The sequence below is a fragment of the Jatropha curcas genome, chromosome 11 (genome assembly GCF_041381405.1).
Source record: "Jatropha curcas cultivar XTBG-Jc1 chromosome 11, XTBG_Jcur_1.0, whole genome shotgun sequence".
NCBI classification, from domain to species: Eukaryota; Viridiplantae; Streptophyta; class Magnoliopsida; order Malpighiales; family Euphorbiaceae; genus Jatropha; species Jatropha curcas.
In genome coordinates this window covers 5,362,884-5,380,647 of record NC_143161.1, presented here as the reverse complement: position 1 = coordinate 5,380,647, position 17,764 = coordinate 5,362,884, and the positions used below count along the sequence as shown (strand labels likewise).

The following is a 17,764-nucleotide window of genomic DNA, read 5'->3' as shown; positions in this document are numbered from 1 at the left end:
GGCTTTAATAGGGATTTGTGGCTGGTCAACGACAGGTCTAAGCATTGATACTATAGCACAAACTCAAAAATTCCAAACGACCATCTTTTGTCGTTTACCTCTACTCAAATTACAAAACCACCTATAATGAATGAACGAATGATACACTGATCCGTCTCTCAAGTATGCATCATTACAGAATCCCCAACACAAGGGCATTTCTTGACTAGGAGCATGATATGCACAAAAGATTTCTATACACTCTAAATGTCGACTTTGTACAGTTACAATTAATATGCTGCATAGCTACATCTCGTGCACCCAAAAATGCCGTATGCATCACCTATCAACATTGTTACAAGTAGATAAAATGCATACGGTAGGCAAAGCCAAACTAATCATCCATCAGACCATCTTGGAAGTGAGATTTAGATACTCTGAGCTTTCATGATCATCCGGTAAGGCAATCACGCATCTTGCTAGGAGCGCGGAACTTGCATCTTCGCATGAAGATCTAACACAAGATTTCGGAGCTCAGGGAAAACTGAGACGAGTAATAGTTCAAGTATCGAATATGCAAGTTGCTTCATACATATAGTGGACTGCAATTTCCAAAAGATTGTCCCAGTTGGTTTCAAGTTAGAATGTAACATATACACACTGTCTCTCTCTCTCTCTCACACACACACACACACACACACACACACACATATATATAATGTACAGATGAAGATAGATAATACAAAGCTTCCACAATGCTTCAAGTAAAAAGAACAAAAGGATCAGGTTCAGACTTTCAGTCTCATTATAAATAGAGCAAATGTTTATGTTATGCAAAACTACTCATTTTCTAACCAACCACAAGAGCAAAGGGAAAAAAGGGATAAACAGCCAAACCTGTGTGAAATAGAAAATGTCTCTTGCACATCGTTTGTACTGTTTGGTCCCAATCAAGCCAACTAAGGCTGTTGGTGCTCCATCTAAAAAGTGGCCAACTTTATTAGTTATCTCCAAAACTTTATAAGAAGTTCAAGATGATGATAATATCATTAAGGTTCAAAATTTGCAATCTAATCATGTAAAACAAAGGAAGTAATAGATCTGAACCATCAAAGACACTAGTATCAAAGCTGCCAACTAGCTTAGCTAGTAAATTGCTGGAAGTTTTTAGAAACATAAGATAAAATCCCATTGAACAATGGGATGTGAAGGAATTAAAGAATTGGTAGGTTTAAACGCCTTGTCATGTAACCTAGTCAGTTTTCTTCCCCATCTTTTCAGAAAGTTGATGCTAATGATTTTAGTACTAGGAACTGAAGACAACTTTCTGAGGCTGGCTTCCTGTTATCCACCAACAACTAGCAGCAAAGCACATTGCACAAATCCAAGCATACTACCACACATAGAATTCTCATGGAATTTAAGCATTGGGCGACTAATAATGTTTGAACAGAGGAGGAGGAGGGGGAAGGAAGTCGAAACTATTTGCCACATCTAGAAACCAGTTTAAAGGGTATGATTAGATTTGTCATTGAGTAAAACAATCAAGAGCAGTGACAAGACCTTAAATTTTGAAGTGCCAATACTTATGAGAACTGTACTCACCAAAGAGCATCTTTTTTATATCACTTGCTCTACGAGCAGCTTCAAGCTGCTCCTCAAAGGAACTTTGTTTAGGGGCCTTAGGACCAGCAAATTGGCTAACATCAAAAGGAGTCGAATTTTGTTGACCATCACTAACTGTGCCTTGTGCAACCCCTACTCTTGTAAAGAATGTACCATTCGGCCACAAAGCCTGAAAGTAATCCATTGTTAGATGATGCAACAGATTCTTTGATTCCTGATCTAGCATCAGAAACATCAAATCATATTATTGTTAATTGCCAAACTTATAATCATTAAATCACATAGTACCTTGCAAAAACAATACAAACATGCATATAATATAACACCTTGAGGCCTCAACCCTAGTACTCAAAATAAATAAAAATAATGCACTGATACGTCATGAAATAAAAACTGATGCACATATCCAGTTCTCAAACAAAACCTTGAAAGCAACTAACTGGAAGTACCTAATTCCGTACTTTTCTTCAATCTTTAAGCACCAAATGATGCAACCTTCATAATATATATATATATATATATATATATATATATATATATATACATAAATGTACACATTTTATTATTTTCATGTTGTATATAGAATTTCAAGTTCAAAGCCTTCCCATGAAAATTTTCATTAAAACTTAGAAAGGTCTATTGAGATTGACTAAGGTTCAACAGCCTCAGTAACATCCCATTAGAAACCTAGATACAGATGCTAACACCATGCAATTCCCTATATACATAAAGCACACAATTATCTCTAGAATACACTATGAAATCACAACCCCATCACTTAAGGTATTGGTTCAGTACTTACATCTTGCACCCACCGAATCCCTTTAGCAACAACATCCTCTCTCCGAAGCCAATAAATCTGCCTTAAGAGCCAATCATCAATGGCATCTTCCATTATCAACTGTAGAATTTGTTTTGATATCCAAAAGACCTGTCTTCTGCACCAAGGAAGAAGGGTAAAAGTTAAATTCTTTATAATGCAAAAATAATATAATATGAAGCACGCTTGAGCATAAAGAGAAAAGAAACCATAAAGATGTAGCTGGTTGTTCCATACATAATAAAGACGATCCATGATAGTACCCCACAGAACGGCATATATCATAACATACATGTTCCATTGAGAAGTATCTATCATTCTACAGAAAAAGGCAAAACAAAACTAAGCAGCCAGCCAGCATCAATGCCAGGATTCTCCTTGAGGGAACAACAATCGACAATTGAATATTGTGGAGTAGTTACCAAAGGATCAGGAAACCAAAGATTAAGCAAACATTGAAAATAATCACAAGGACAAATTATATGGCCCTAATAGAATTCCTGTTGAGGTTGCAGGAGTTCTGTGGAGATCAGATTGTTCAAAAATATACTGAAATCAAGTGAGATTTTGCCGCTAGATTAATAGTCCAACAGATGAGTGCCCCTTAGCATCCCCAACACACACACCACCTTACTTCCAACCACCCCCCCCCCCCCCAAAAAAAAAAAAAAAAAAAAAAGAACTCCCAATAAAAGAAAATGATAATAATGATAAAAAGGAAACCAAAGTGTACACTCGTCTCTTTCTTTCTCAATAATATTTTAATATTTTGCTTATATAAAAGCACAAAAACAATACACTTCCAATGGTGATTCAGCTTAGGTATTAAATCACCAACAATGATGGTTTCATTTTCACATGGAAAAAAATGATGAAAAACTTTAAGCTAACTTAAGTTCGTATTTGATAGTTAAGATTTTACAGGCCCAGCATTTCTCTTGATGCTACTTATGCATTTTTAGATGTTTGTTTCACACATTTATGAGACAGAAAGAGGAGATTAGATGTGAGGACAATTATTACACCACAAAGCATACCCACTTATTTGGTTGGAGTGAACCAATTTGAATTTCACAGATAGCTTGAAACGCTAACATCTTGCATCATGGCAGGCACTTGACCAAGCAGCCAAGTGACAAAAAGCATAACAATAAGAACCAAATGATGAATAGATTCATTAAATTGATGAAAAAGATTCACCTCAGCCAGCCTCGCCTCTTAAGCTGGAAGACCTTATCAACCAGATTTAACAGAGGTACACTTACATTAGGTGGAGTCCACTGCAAGAAAAAGCAAAAGAGAATAATCTAAAAACAGAGTTGAGATATCATGGACCTCAAAATTTAAGCAACAAACCAAAGAACAGGAAACTCAATCGAGAATTATGGCCTCCTCTTAACAAAAAAAAATCGCTTTTCAAGATTTTTAAAAGGTCACTGAAAATAATAGAAGATATACAAAAAACAATGACAAAAAGGTTCCTAGTATGTAATCTACATCGCAATTTCTTTTATGGTCATCAAAATTGATTTGTCATACTTCTACCGTCACTAACTGAACATCTCCAAACAAAGTTTCTGGTTGAAATGTCTAACATTGCTCGTGAGAAAAAACCAACTAATGAGGTTATTGTACTATTGAAGCCTTCTGTAGCATTCTCCAATCTACAGTCACCTAGGCATATCAGCAATTGGGTACGCCTATTTTTGCAATAAGGAGTTCAGTTCTGCTTTTGCCTTAATAATAAATCCTATAATCCTCTGCTTTATATCTGATATCCAATATCCTTTGCAATTTCTATCAAGTATTACAAAACAACAGTAGTAAAGCACTTCATCAAATTCACGTTTAGCTTTCAAAGGGGCTCCTTGAACACTCCTACCTTGGGGTCAATCGACACACAAGTGTTGGGAACTTTGAATTTGAATCACTCATGCTAATTCAGGTGACAGTTCATGTCATAATGCATTTTTGAATTGGACACGAACACCAAAAGTAGTTAGCTAATCAACAAAAATGTATTATTAGGTCTGTTTCAGTGCAAAACATCTGAGGAACAGCATTTGGAAGCAAATAAGACACATTTCAAAGATGAAGAGCAAGAAGTGGTATCCTAGATCACTTACTTATGAATACAAAATTCATCTGCATGATTAATATAGGAATCGTATGCTACTTGAGATAAATTTTTGATTGTCCACCATAGAAATAATACTAAATTGCATTCATTACAACAATCAACATAGCATGAATAAATTCATTTATGTAGAAGAAACTCCTACCAAACGAATTAGTTGTCCATAAACTCAGATATGTAACTAAAGATGCTCCTAGTATCTTTATTGCCAAACATTACATAGAAAAATGGGAGAAATATAACTCAGTTAAGCACCATATACCTCAGGTGGCATTCCAACTGGGTCCTCCATAGGACTGGAGGCAGCCGCTGCAGGATTTGGTATAGCAAAGCCAGCCTGGTTAATCCATTCAGTGTTTGCCTCTGGACTTTGTTTCTTCTTTGAGGCTAAGGTCCTAGACTCCTGATCACGCTTGACCACTCCAGGTGGGAAACCCTTTGAGTCCAACTCATTGTCTGAATGCCAACTGCTAGATTGTTCACTGGACCCATCCTCCTGCCTATGGCTTTCTTGCTTAAGACTTTCTTCATTACTAAGAAGGCTATTCACAGTTTCTGATGTATCTTGCCTTGAAACATGTTTATTCATCTCCTCTGCATGCCATGACAAGTTCCTGCTGTAGATTGAAGGATTGATTTCACCAAGGGTCGAAGGCGAGCCAACAACCTTGCGCATTAAGCCATCTGAAACCCCTTTAAATTGACGCACAATATCATCTACGGCATCATCCACATTCACTGTTGTGGTCCACAAACAAAGTTAGAGGGGAAATATTCCAGTGATTGTAAAAAAATAACCATCGTATAATCATCCACAGATTATCATGTTCAGAAAGATGCATGCATGTAAACCTGCATCAACAAGCTATTTTTCCACTCAAATAAAAGGAGAAAACAAATCAACAGCTTCAAGTGATGTTGAGACATTAAACAATCTGGGATCCAAAATGAAGCTTTTACAACATATGCCAGAAGAAGCAACTTTATGAGGCCTCCAAAAAGGGTGAACAGCAGCAGATTATATACAAAAGTTATTTTAGGTGTAGATTTCGTAATTGAATTGCAACATCCTGTAAGCAACATTATGTTTTGGTTTATCTTATTTTATTCACTAACAGAGTTTTCTGTATTTTCTATTTACTAGCCTATTCTATAACAGCCCTTGGTGACTAAAGGCACCCATGTATAAAATTAATTTAATGAATAAAATCATTCATTTTATGAATTGTTTCTCCCCTCTCCTCCATTTACTTTTTATAGTTATCATCCATCAAAAACAACATCAAACTCCCAACAAAATTGAAGGGGAAAAAAAGTAAGTCTGCATGCATGTGTTCATCAAAAAGAGAGCACCACTGACAAATTTAGCACAATATATAAACAACAATTCAGAATAGATAAGATGAACATCTCATGACTGCAAATAAAAATAAAAACAAAGATATGCCTATTTCATTCATCAAGAATCTTTTTAAGAAACTCAAAAAGGAGGAAATATATTCTTCATTTATAACCATCACCAGTACATGAAGCATATTCTGAACATCTAAACAATGAGGTTGTTGAAGGTCTGGAGTTTTTGTAGATATTGGGCAGGTGTTTATGGATGTTGGATTTCAATGATGAACTTAATCTCAACATCTAGAGGGTTGAGTATGTCCTTGGATAGTTTTAGGATATTTTAGAGGAGGAGCAATTTTGAAAATTAATATGATATGATAATCAAGAAGATATTCCCATACCTGCCAGCGTTCTCATCACCGAGGGCGATTTCCCAAAAGAGTAATTCTTCAAAAACAAAAGAGAAAAAGCATAGAATTTCAGAACCATTCAACGTACAAGACGGAAAAAAATAAAAATAAAAAGAGAGTAGAGATAACATATCTTCAAGAAACGCCCACAACAACATATATTAGGATGTAAACAGAATTCACACCTTTGACGAAACACTAAGGAAATCCCACACTTCATGCTGTTCAGCAACATTAGCTATGGACAAAAGATCCTGAAAAATGCAGCATATTAAAAGCAGAAAAAGGTGAAGTAATCTAAAGAAGAAATGTAAGGACTGAACAATACTTGCAAATATTTATCAAGCTGGATGCAACGTTGATGAACAAAAGAATCCTCTGTGCTTGACGAGAATATCCTCTTGGGGGGCAAGTGTAACGTGTAATTTGGAATGTCTTTAAGCTGTCTATGCAATCTCTCAAAATTCCTGTATCTGCATAGGAAACAAATGAGAAGAAATATAAGCAAAAGAAATCTTGCTTATCCACAAAGTACAGGAAGCCTCATAATTATGAAGTTAATGTCTAGACATACAAGAAAAGGTCCAAAATTTCTTAAAGCTAGCATTAATTATCCTATAGATGAGAAAGGAACCTTCTTTTCACGAACCAAGTTCTGCTTTCTGCATCTGTAACTGCAATTGAATAAACTGCAAAAGATTTTGACCCAAGTTTCTCAAAGTATGCTCCCATAACCTGAAGAGAAACAGGTAAACAAGGAATAGGAATCTAATTAGATTCTTGCAAGCATCCAGGGAACTCGATACAAAGCAATATTCAAGAAGCTCTTCAACTTCGAATCCTACATTGCAAGGGAGGCCAGTTACAAGTTCATATTTTACATCTTTAAGGCTTCAAAAAAGTCAAGTTAAATAATACCCACCCGGCACTTCAGCTTAGGATTAGGAACATGGGGTGCCCCACTGTGGAGTATCGTATCTGAGACCTTCTTAACAGCAAGTCCTTCATCAGGCCTGCCAAAATCTGGGCTATAGAACTCTGAAATAATGGATCCTTTGCCATCTCCTGTAAATTTCCTTTTTTCAACAGGCAGGACTTTCAGAGCAGAAGTGCTATTCGATCTCTTAAGCCTACTTTTATTTTCATCGACTGAGGGAATGTTAGTGCTAGTCAATTCATCATTGGCATGAGTCCTATCAAAAGACAACTCCTCATCATAATCCTCAGTAAATTGTTTACCATTTTTATACTGATCACCTGATGAATCATTGCGACTTAATTGATGCTCTAGCTGCGCAATAGCTTTCTCTTCTGCTCTTGCTGAAAGTATGTTGCTGTTAGTTAAAGTTTCCTTCCCTGCATCTATAGTGAATTCAGCGTTAGTTGCTGCAGAATCCTTCACCATAGGATGCTGAACACCTGCTTTTAGTTTTTTGGTCTCTTTCCTTTTATAATTTCTTCCTTTTGTCCACATGTTCTCGAGATTTTCAGGTGTAAGAACTTCAGTTCTTCTCTGGGTTGCTGCCTCTAAGACCCGTGCCCAATCTGCATGACGTGGATTTATAGGATCTTGCTGTTTTGAGTCACAGTCCAAGGGTACATCTCTAAGGTCATCAATTTTTGACAAAGTCAGGTTAGTCCCTTGAAAGCTTTTTTCATTATCAACAATATCAGTCCCTTGACTATTTAAGGATGAATGTTTTCTTGAGGAAGAACCGCCATTATGTACACCTCCAGCAGGTTGATCACCGGTTATCTCCATTAGGCCACCATCTTTAATGGCAAACAAAACATGTTCAATGATCTCATTGATATACCTGGGGGGAAAAAAGGGAGAGAAAAGCATATATAGTCAGATATTCTAATGAACTCAGGAGACAGTACAAAAATATACCTAACCTGACAAAGTGGATTCTTCCTTTCTAATGAAGTAACCATAGAATTTTAGATACTATTTGTCTCATAAAAAAACAGGGATCCAAATTCCACTTTGCATACCATGGAATAAGATATCAATGGAGTAGGCTGACTGCAGAGGACAGAAGGTATAATGCACTTCATCCTTTAAGTGGCAACTACCAAATGGTTAGTAACATATTCAGTTTCACCACTTAGATTTCCTATTAACAATAGTTTCAGTGGGATTCTTTAAATTACAATATCATACCAGAAATGAAATGCACATTCTTATGTTGATAGGAACTGGCAGATGTAACATCTAATTATCTTAGAACATGTTCGTATTTGTCCCTTATATTCAGATAAGAATCATCTAATTCTTTGGAGAACAAGAGAGAGAAGGAATGTAACACATGGCCAGGGGGACAACCAAAAGCTCAGATAAAGTGAAGGAGGAAACTGTAAATCTTACACAGGGCTTGCAAGATTCATAACAGGCTGCAATATCAAGCAAGTTACAAGCTCTCGAGCAATAGTTCGAACCAGTGGGCATTGAGCTTCTCGAGGTCTTAGCACCACAGCTAAAACTCCACCAATTAGGCGTTGCAGAACCTTTACCAGAAAAGGTGGGAAAAGTTAGATAAAGTGCAAATGATAGAATCAAAATGGGAAACAAACTTTCGTCGAAACACACCACTCACACCTTGTACTCACTCTCAGCAGATATCAGTGCAGGGTGAAGCTCCTTAGACATCATCAGATGGTGCTTCAGCCTTTCGTCTCTCTCATCAGTAGAAAGTGTTCCCATTACATCAGCACCTATTGCAACTTGGTTTCGTCTAAAAAGGTCCAAATGATCCCCTATTAAATCAATTATATCCCTGCAACATTAATATGTCACTTAATTCTGATGTATTCACTGCTGCAGACACAAATCACACGCTTTTTTCTTTTCCAGAAAAGTCTTAGAGGGAAGGAAAAAAAAAAAAAAAAAAAAAACCTCGTCAGCAGGTCAACAAGGTTTATCTCCTTAACCCTTCCTGATATCTCACCGATAGCATCCATGATAACATCACGCATTAACTCAGGTGCTTCCTTGTCTGGCGTAATCTCTGAATACCACAGATCTATAACGAAATCCTTCAAAACTTTATCAATAAGATCATTGATTGCAGCATCCACTATTGGAGAATCAATTTTTCTTTTCCACCTTGGTGGCAGAGGTGCAGAAGAAAGTCGTGAATCATTCACGGACAATTGTTTCTTCTCCAAATGAGACAAATAAGACAGTCGATGGGTCCAGCGCCGTGCTTTCCAGCTGAACTCCACCTCATTAGACAAAATGCGCAATCCAGAAACCAAAAGAATCGATATAGGTAAATTTATCCACATTGATGAACTTGTATCTGTAATAGACAACAACAAAAGATATATCAACATCAACAACAACATATTTAAAAAGCTTGATTGGCCATCATCACAATTGGGTCATAAAGAAAAGTAAAGGACAGGACATACGCATGCACAGATGCCTACAATAATTATTATAGTCACAAATCTACCATCAATTAGAACTCTAGAAAATAGTAAAGTCTCCGCAATTCATTTAAAGTCTCCATAATTCATTTAAACTAATATAAAATTGAACAGTTTCCATTTTATTAAAGAAAAACAGCAGGAAAAAACACTAAACTCAAGTACTTGAGTTTCTACAACTAGGGGTGTAAATGAGTCGAGCAGACCTCAAAACTCAGGACGACAGAATTTAGCTCGAATCCAAGAGCCTGGAAATTTTATGCTCGACCTCTGCTCGACTTCAACCCGAAAAAGTTTAAGCTCAAGCTCAGCTCAAGGCTCGAGTAAGCCTAAAATAAATGATATATATGTATATATAAAAGCTCAATAAGACTCAATGAGCTTTCAAGCTGAAAGCTCGAGCTCGAACTTGAGCTCAATTCTAGCGTAACTTTTTTTGAACTTATCCAAGCCAAGCTCGAATAGCTCGCAAGCCATCTCCGCTTATTTACACCGCTACCTATCTGCAACATCATTCAATTTCTTACAAGAAAAAAAAAATGATGATGGAAGTAATATTAGCCTCAGAAACGGCACAAGCAATTGTATTCCAGTTACACCCACCTCATCTACATGTAGAAGCTGAAAACACAAATAGATAATGCAGATAAGTTGAAGAAACCTAAATTCAATCCAAATAACAGCAAATGCAAATTAAATTGCTTATTTCATTCCAAATGACAATCACCTCACATTAAATTACATAAAACAGAACCGGAGCAAACTCTGGTCAGTTTAGCATGAATTTCACAATTAATAAGCTAAAAGAGGACATTGAAATGAAATTTCGAAAGAGCTTACGAGACAAGAAGTAAGTAACAGCAAAGATACACAAGGCCCACCAAACCGTTCGAAGTTTAGCCTCCTCAATCAGATCCTGAATCGTCTCCATCGGCTTCATCTTTCTTTGTTTGCTTATCTCTAAACCCTAGAAATTCCTCTTGGTTCTTCTCGAGAATAATAGAGAAAAAGAGAAAGAAGAGGAGTTCGATGAAGATCCTTCGATCTTTTATTAAAAGAACATAAATGGAGTCAATATCGATTACTTTTCTTCCAAGAGCATGGAAAGAAACTCTGGAAATAGCCTGGAATTTGATGCGTGTTTTATTTTTTTCTTTTTATTTTCATTATTATTATTATTATTGCCTGATATAGTTCTGGAGAGAGAGCGACGATGTCGTTTCTAGTCGACTGACACAATTTGGTCTACGGTATTCCCACGTCAGTAAGAATACTTTTCTGTTTTTTTTTTTTTTTCTTTTCTTTTCTGTCCGACATTACTGGTTTTTGTCCTGTCATCAATTAATGGCGTAACTCGTAAATTTATAATTTTACGGTTTAACACCTCGTAGCAGTTAGCACCTTGAACTTTACAGGAAACCTATCATCCCTCGAATTTGTACTTTTCAATATCAATTTTGTAACTAGTTGAGCACACAAAATAAATTAAAACACGCGCCATAATGCACCAAATAAAAGAAAAAGAAATGCCACGTTGCCGATGAGGTGTCAAATGAAAGGAAAAAATATCAACTTGACTTTGGTTCCCTTCAGCTCCACCTCCTTTCCATTCTTTTCTAAACTCATTCGTTTCTAAACTGGTTTCACAAATTCATGGATGGTTTATAAAAAAAGATTTTAATATCAAATGGAAAGCAAAGACTTTGTCTGCGTAAAGAATCTCGTGATTGGACCAAGAGGAAGAAAGTTTGGGAACTGTCACAAAGCTTAATGTGTTAACTCTAGAGCTAAATTTATGCATTAAGTTATCAGTTAATCATAGATGAATACATGAATTCAACTATGTACGTCTATTATACATGTGTCATTTAAATTTTATGGATGATTTATTATACTTGAACTTATAAATTTTAGTATCACTACATGCATTTTTATAGGAACAATAATAATTTTTAAAATACTAATGCAGTAAATTTTAAATTTTAGTACAGCTACATGTAGTAATTAACTTTTGCAAGATATTGGTTTAATGTCTAACTAGTATCCTTGGACAAGATACAAGTGATTGTATAGACAAATTTCACAAAATTTTGTAAGAATATAATTAAAATTTGATTTAATGCTCTAATATAATCAAATTTTACTGTTTTTTGATGTTCTACTATATTTGTCAAAAAAAAAAAAAAAAAAAAAAAACAAAGTGATTATACCTCAATGTAAAAATTGTTTGCATTATACTCAATTGATCCAAAACTGAAAATGATATATTTTATTTTTGAATAAAAAATTAATTTTCTAATATTTTTTTCCTTGCATCATGCTGTCAAGTATCAACCTTGACTAATCTAGTGCTCCTTTAAGTAAAATTTTAGCTCTTTTTATAAATAAAAAATTTGAGCAAACCTGTAATTTGTGTCACCTATAAATAAATTGATATCGCTTCAAAATTAAACTTAAATAAAAATTTGCTACACAATAATGGCAGCTACACAATAATGGCAACGCTCTCATTTGCTCACTAAATTAGTGAAAACAACCGTGATAATTGTGATCGAGAGGACTCGAACTCAAAGCATCTCACTCCTCACATAAGTGAGAAGATGAAATTAATATAACATTTATTGATCTTTTTAAAATTGATACAATGTTTACAAATTTGAACTTACTAGAATTCCGATTATACAAAATTCAATATACTTAAGATAAATTAATGGCAATTGGAAGGTGGCTTCCAAAGACCACCCGCTTGAACTTATAAATTATTAGTTATGTGTAAAATCCTTCATCTGTTGCGCATATTATTTGTTTACATTTAATAATTTTGATTGGAACTTTTTAATTTTGTTTCCTTTTTCTTTCTAAAAGGAACATTCTATTTTCTATTTTATTATTCTTCTTCCAAACCCCGCCCATCGTATTTGCACACCTCGCCGCGTTTCGCCAATCTACTAGACAAAAACCGGCGTTTAGTGCTTTTGTCCTCTGTAAGCGTAATATAGGACCCACATTTGACCCAAGAAGCCATACAAATCAACGATCCAAAGTCCACAGTTTTTTCCATCTTAAGCCAATCCAGCGGTCACCTTTCATCTGTCCCTCCCATCAAGAACATGCAAAACACATAATATATCTAAGAAATAATATAAAAATCTTAAGCAAATATATTACTAGTAATAATAAAAAATATTTATCCTTATCCATTTCCAATGTTGGGTCCTAAACTGCACTTTTGAGTGTATATAAAAGTATCGCCCTCGTAATTCTCCTCTTTATCTAAATCTTTGTTGAAAATTGAAATCACGAGAGGTTCAGTTTTGCTGTGTGATTAAGATGATAAAGTCTCTACTTCTTCGTTCTTGTTCCTCTCCTTTGCTTATCGAAGCTAAGGATTTCAATCGCTCAAGCGCTTCCAGGAGAGCTGTTTCAACTCTCACCTGCTCTTCTTCTTCTTCTTCGAGAAGCAGTTCTTGTATTCCTAAGCTCGAGCCGTTTAGCCGAACTAAGCTCGAAAGAGCCGTTAAAGAACCGCCGTTGATTGAAAAGTCCGAGAATGAACTCGCCGGTGAGTCTTATTTCTTCTTCTTTCTTCTTCTTCTTTTTTGTTTTTGAAAAGTCGGTGTTTTGTTAATTTGATTTATGAATTATTTGCTCAGATCTATTTCAAGTTGCATTGTATTCGAGATCTGATATGTTGAAACTGTTTGGTGTAGATTACTGTTCAACACTTGAAGGAGATGATTCTTATAGCTGCTGGAGCGCGTACTTTGAGTTGAAAGATTTGGAAGTAAGTAAACCTTGAGAATTAATAGGCATGTATATGATATATTTGATGATTAATATGCTCGATGCTGTTGATTTTTAACTATGAAAGTTCAAGTTTGTTGAATCATCTAGTTGAATCTTGGCTTATAGTTTTTGTTTGGTTGCTGAGAATCGGTTTAATTTGCTGCTCCTTAATTTTCTTTTCCTAAAAAAGAAAAGACAAGAGTAGGCAAACCATACAGATTCAATTTTTTCAACTAATTGAATTGACATTTGTTGCAGAGAGAGTTACCAAAGGAGGATTTAGAGAAGGTGATTCTTCAATCTGGTGGAGTGAAGTCCTTAATGGGATGCTTACATGGAATTTCAGCGATGCAAAAAAAGGGGAAGAATGGTTTTGGTTTCATGGCACCAATGACCATGGAGAAAGAAAGAGACAGATCATGTCCAATACCAGATGGATTGCCAAAATCGAAGGAGGAGCTTGAAGAGGAAGAGAGAGCAAGAATGCCAGATTCACAGTATACTAGATTACTTCGAACAAAAGGAAGATTTCCAGCTTGGTACTCACCTGCTCCTGACCATGAAACGGATTGATAAATAAGCTGCAATACGTTGAAAGTTTTTCTTGAGTTGCTTCCGTGCATAGCTGATATGAGTATATCCGGTGGATGTATGAGATTTATGATCTGATTGTTTCCGCCCAAGTTATTTTCACAAAATTAGACTTTGGTCTGTGTAATGGGAAGTTATTTCTGCTAGACTTTGTGAATATTATTGCAGTATTTCGGTTTCGAGAAAGCAGAATTGTAACATATATGAACTGTATCATAGCTTATCCGTAGTTGTGTGGCAATGGATGCTCTTTTTCGAGCTCCTTACTATTGTAAACTTCAATAAAAACATCCATATTGATATAAGATCAACAGAATAGCTTTCTCTAACTTTGGTTAGGCTCTGAATGCCAAAGCTGAAGTATTATTTATTATTGGAATGGGAAAAGGTCCATTTCTGTATGTCTGGGGTCCTTTAAGCTGAAAAAATTGACAATACAAGGAATTACAGTATACAATTGCATTATTAGTTACATTGAGCTTATTAATTAGTCAAGCTAGGCATTGATAATCAAAGTTTGGTGTTTGATAGGATGTTATTTGTTTTTGAATTACATTATCTTATTTTTGTAAACAAGAATCATGGTATCAAATGCTAAGTGTCAAAGGAAATGAGCTCTCTTGTGTAATTTTCATTCCTCATTGAATTTAATAGATGCACATGATATTACAATAAAATCACAAAATTGAGCATCAGTTAACGAAATGTCAAACGAAATTCAATTCCTAGTTTCTTTCTAACCATCCACTTGGATTTTCATTTTGGCAAATGCAACCAATTCTCGCAAAACCAATCCCGTCTAAATTCTAAATCATAAATCCATATAAAAGGGTCTAAAAATAGATGTTCTGACAAATTCTGTGATGTGTAAAAAAAGTCTAGAAAAATAATTTTCGGTGCCTAAAACTAGAGATCTGTTTGTTCGCTCTTTGAATGGCTGCCAAATCTTTTCTTTCTTCACCCTCCATATAACATCCCTTCCTTGGTTGTCTTCTCTATAAGCAGCCCCAGGAAATTCCTAGGTGGGTCAAACATGGCTAACCTTCTCACAACAGCCTCGGGCTGCTTCTTTTCCTTCACAATAATCCTGTTTTCTTCCTTGTCAACCTTCTCCTTTGCCTTAACTAATTCAGAAGCATCTCTCATTGCCCATCGGCAGCTCTTGACGCTGCGCGAAAATGAACAGCTTCCTAACGAGTACGAATATGAAGTTGATGTTAAAGTAACATTCGCAAACCAGAGGCTAAAGAGAGCATATATAGCTCTCCAAGCTTGGAAAAAAGCAATATACTCTGATCCATTTAATACAACAGGAAATTGGATTGGCGCCCATGTCTGTTCTTATAATGGTGTGTTTTGTGCGCCTGCACCTGATGACCCGAAATTGAGCGTCGTTGCAGGTGTTGATATTAATGGAGCTGACATTGCTGGTTACCTTCCAGCTGAACTAGGGCTTATGACAGACCTTGCATTGTTTCACATTAACTCCAACAGGTTCTGTGGAATTGTTCCTGAGAGCTTTTCCAAGCTAATACATATGTATGAATTTGATATAAGTAATAATAGATTTGTTGGTGAGTTCCCGAAAGTTGTTCTATCGTGGCCGGATTTAAAGTATGTAGACATCAGATTCAATGATTTCGAAGGGTGTTTGCCTCCGCAGGTTTTCCTGAAGAATCTTGATGCTTTGTTGTTGAATAACAACAGATTTGAATGTGGCATTCCTGACACAATAGGCAACTCTACAGTTTCTATTGTTACATTTGCCAATAATAACTTCTCTGGATGCATTCCTCGCAGTATTGGTAAAATGGCCAACTTGAATGAGATAATTTTCACCAGTAATTGTCTTACTGGTTGCTTTCCTGCAGAAATTGGTATGCTTGGAAATGTTACAGTTTTCGATGTCGGCTTCAATCAGTTCGTAGGAAGCTTGCCGCAAGATCTTTCAGGGTTGAAGAAGGTTGAGGATTTGAACATTGCTGGAAATAAGCTGACAGGATTAGTTCCTGAGAGCATTTGCAGATTACCTTGCTTGGCAAATTTCACTTTTGCCTCTAATTACTTTAACGGAGAGGATCAAGCGTGCGTGCCTGATTCTAGTACAGATGTTGTGTTTGACGATAGAGATAATTGTATGTCTAATAGGCCAAACCAGAAATCTGCTCAGGTATGTCAACCGGTGGTGAGCAGACCGGTGGATTGCAGTAAGGACAAATGTGCTGGTGGAGGAGGCTCTCCAAATCCACCAACTCCTGCTACGCCGACACCAACACCTCCATCACCGACACCGACACCGACACCGACACCACCATCACCGAAAATAGAAGTACCTGTGACTCAATCACCACCCTCACCAACACCACCCTCACCGAAAATAGAAGTACCTGCGACTCAATCACCACCCTCTCCAACACCAACACCACCATCGCCTGTCCCTCAATCACCGCAATCACCAAGAATAGAAGTACCTGCCCCTCAATCACCACCATCACCGATATCAATATCAACACCACCGTCACCAGGGCCAGAGATATCACCAGCACCATCATCTGACCCACATGAACCTTGGAATCATGGGCATGGAAGACCACCAGCACCGGAACCAGCACCAGAACCAGCACCTGAGACATCAAAACCACCATCCCGAACTCCAGGGCCATCTCCACCAATCCAATCGCCTCCCTCACCGCCCCCAGTTCAATCTCCGCCAACTCCAGTTCACTCTCCCCCACCGCCAGTCCACTCGCCCCCACCACCAGTCCACTCTCCACCACCACCAGTCCATTCTCCACCTCCCCCAGTCCACTCCCCTCCTCCCCCAGTTCATTCCCCTCCACCACCAGTCCTTTCCCCACCACCACCAGTCCTTTCCCCACCTCCCCCAGTCCACTCCCCTCCACCACCAGTCCTCTCCCCACCACCACCAGTCCACTCCCCACCCCCACCACCTGTCCACTCACCTCCACCACCAGTTCACTCTCCACCTCCCCCAGTCCACTCACCTCCGCCACCAGTCTTCTCCCCACCTCCACCAGTGTTTTCTCCACCACCACAAGTCCACTCACCTCCGCCACCAGTCTTCTCCCCACCTCCACCAGTGTTTTCTCCACCACCACCAGTTCACTCACCTCCACCACCTGTCTACTCACCACCACCACCTATCCACTCACCTCCACCACCAACGCCCTCTCCACCACCACCAACACCCTCTCCACCACCACCATCTGTATCTCCTCCTCCTCCTACTGTTGTCCCTCCACCACCAACACCCTCTCCACCACCACCAACTGTATCTCCTCCTCCTCCTACTGTTGTCCCTCCACCACCAACACACTCTCCACCACCACCAACTGTATCTCCTCCTCCTCCTACTGTTATCCCTCCACCACCGGTAGATGACATTGTTCTCCCACCAAATATCGGATTCCAATACTCATCGCCGCCTCCACCAATGTTCCCAGGATACTAACTGATATATACTTAATTTTTGTAGTCTCAAAGGGCTAATATACATTGATACACACTTCTGTTCTGGAACTGTAACGTTTTCATTTGACACTCTTCATGGAATGAATATTGTTTCTTATTATCTAACTAATTAGACATTGTATAATGATTTCCCTCTTTCTTGTATAA

At 37.4% G+C, this 17,764-nt stretch overlaps 3 protein-coding genes across 6 annotated transcripts; 2 read left to right on the top strand and 1 right to left on the bottom strand.

Moving 5' to 3' along the window:
- Nucleotides 1–14: 14 nt before the first annotated feature.
- LOC105634251 (phox domain-containing protein) lies at nt 15–10,913 on the bottom strand. 4 transcript variants are annotated; one of them, XM_012217086.3, is made up of 15 exons: nt 10,589–10,912; nt 9,213–9,618; nt 8,916–9,093; nt 8,685–8,824; nt 7,236–8,130; nt 6,948–7,048; nt 6,642–6,786; nt 6,499–6,567; nt 6,305–6,350; nt 4,825–5,300; nt 3,626–3,705; nt 2,408–2,543; nt 1,585–1,774; nt 877–959; nt 15–581 (listed from the first exon to the last, which is right to left on the bottom strand). In XM_012217086.3, the coding sequence occupies exons 1-15, from the start codon at nt 10,686–10,688 to the stop codon at nt 459–461; spliced, it is 3,168 nt and encodes a 1,055-aa protein (XP_012072476.1). In that variant the 5' UTR covers nt 10,689–10,912; the 3' UTR covers nt 15–458. The 4 variants fall into 4 exon arrangements, with proteins under 4 accessions (XP_012072476.1, XP_020534927.1, XP_037497637.1 ...); XM_020679268.3 differs by having other exon boundaries at nt 10,630–10,912; XM_037641709.2 differs by lacking the exon at nt 877–959 and having other exon boundaries at nt 10,589–10,913.
- Nucleotides 10,914–12,953: 2,040 nt separating this feature from the next.
- Nucleotides 12,954–14,454, top strand: MEE14 (maternal effect embryo arrest 14). Its single transcript, XM_012217085.4, has 3 exons — nt 12,954–13,310; nt 13,459–13,532; nt 13,793–14,454. Exons 1-3 carry the CDS (start codon nt 13,079–13,081, stop codon nt 14,105–14,107), a joined length of 621 nt encoding a protein of 206 aa, XP_012072475.1. The 5' UTR covers nt 12,954–13,078; the 3' UTR covers nt 14,108–14,454.
- Nucleotides 14,455–15,113: 659 nt separating this feature from the next.
- LOC105634249 (Leucine-rich repeat (LRR) family protein) lies at nt 15,114–17,726 on the top strand. Its single transcript, XM_037641730.2, has one exon. It carries the CDS (start codon nt 15,159–15,161, stop codon nt 17,595–17,597), a length of 2,439 nt encoding a protein of 812 aa, XP_037497658.2. The 5' UTR covers nt 15,114–15,158; the 3' UTR covers nt 17,598–17,726.
- The last annotated feature ends 38 nt before the right edge of the window (nt 17,727–17,764 follow it).

What these genes read in the sequence shown, in the direction of transcription:
- LOC105634251 (XM_012217086.3), bottom strand. Translation starts at nt 10,688, where the DNA reads ATGAAGCCGATGGAGACGATTCAGGATCTGATTGAGGAGGCTAAACTT. An exon ending in TCCTTAGTGTTTCGTCAAAG is followed by an intron (nt 6,351 to 6,498) that starts GTGTGAATTCTG and finishes TTGTTTTTGAAG; the next exon opens with AATTACTCTTTTGGGAAATC. An exon ending in ACATTTTCTATTTCACACAG is followed by an intron (nt 582 to 876) that starts GTTTGGCTGTTT and finishes TGGAAATTGCAG; the next exon opens with TCCACTATATGTATGAAGCA.
- LOC105634249 (XM_037641730.2), top strand. Translation starts at nt 15,159, where the DNA reads ATGGCTAACCTTCTCACAACAGCCTCGGGCTGCTTCTTTTCCTTCACA.
- MEE14 (XM_012217085.4), top strand. Translation starts at nt 13,079, where the DNA reads ATGATAAAGTCTCTACTTCTTCGTTCTTGTTCCTCTCCTTTGCTTATC. An exon ending in GTCCGAGAATGAACTCGCCG is followed by an intron (nt 13,311 to 13,458) that starts GTGAGTCTTATT and finishes TGTTTGGTGTAG; the next exon opens with ATTACTGTTCAACACTTGAA. An exon ending in TTGAGTTGAAAGATTTGGAA is followed by an intron (nt 13,533 to 13,792) that starts GTAAGTAAACCT and finishes CATTTGTTGCAG; the next exon opens with AGAGAGTTACCAAAGGAGGA.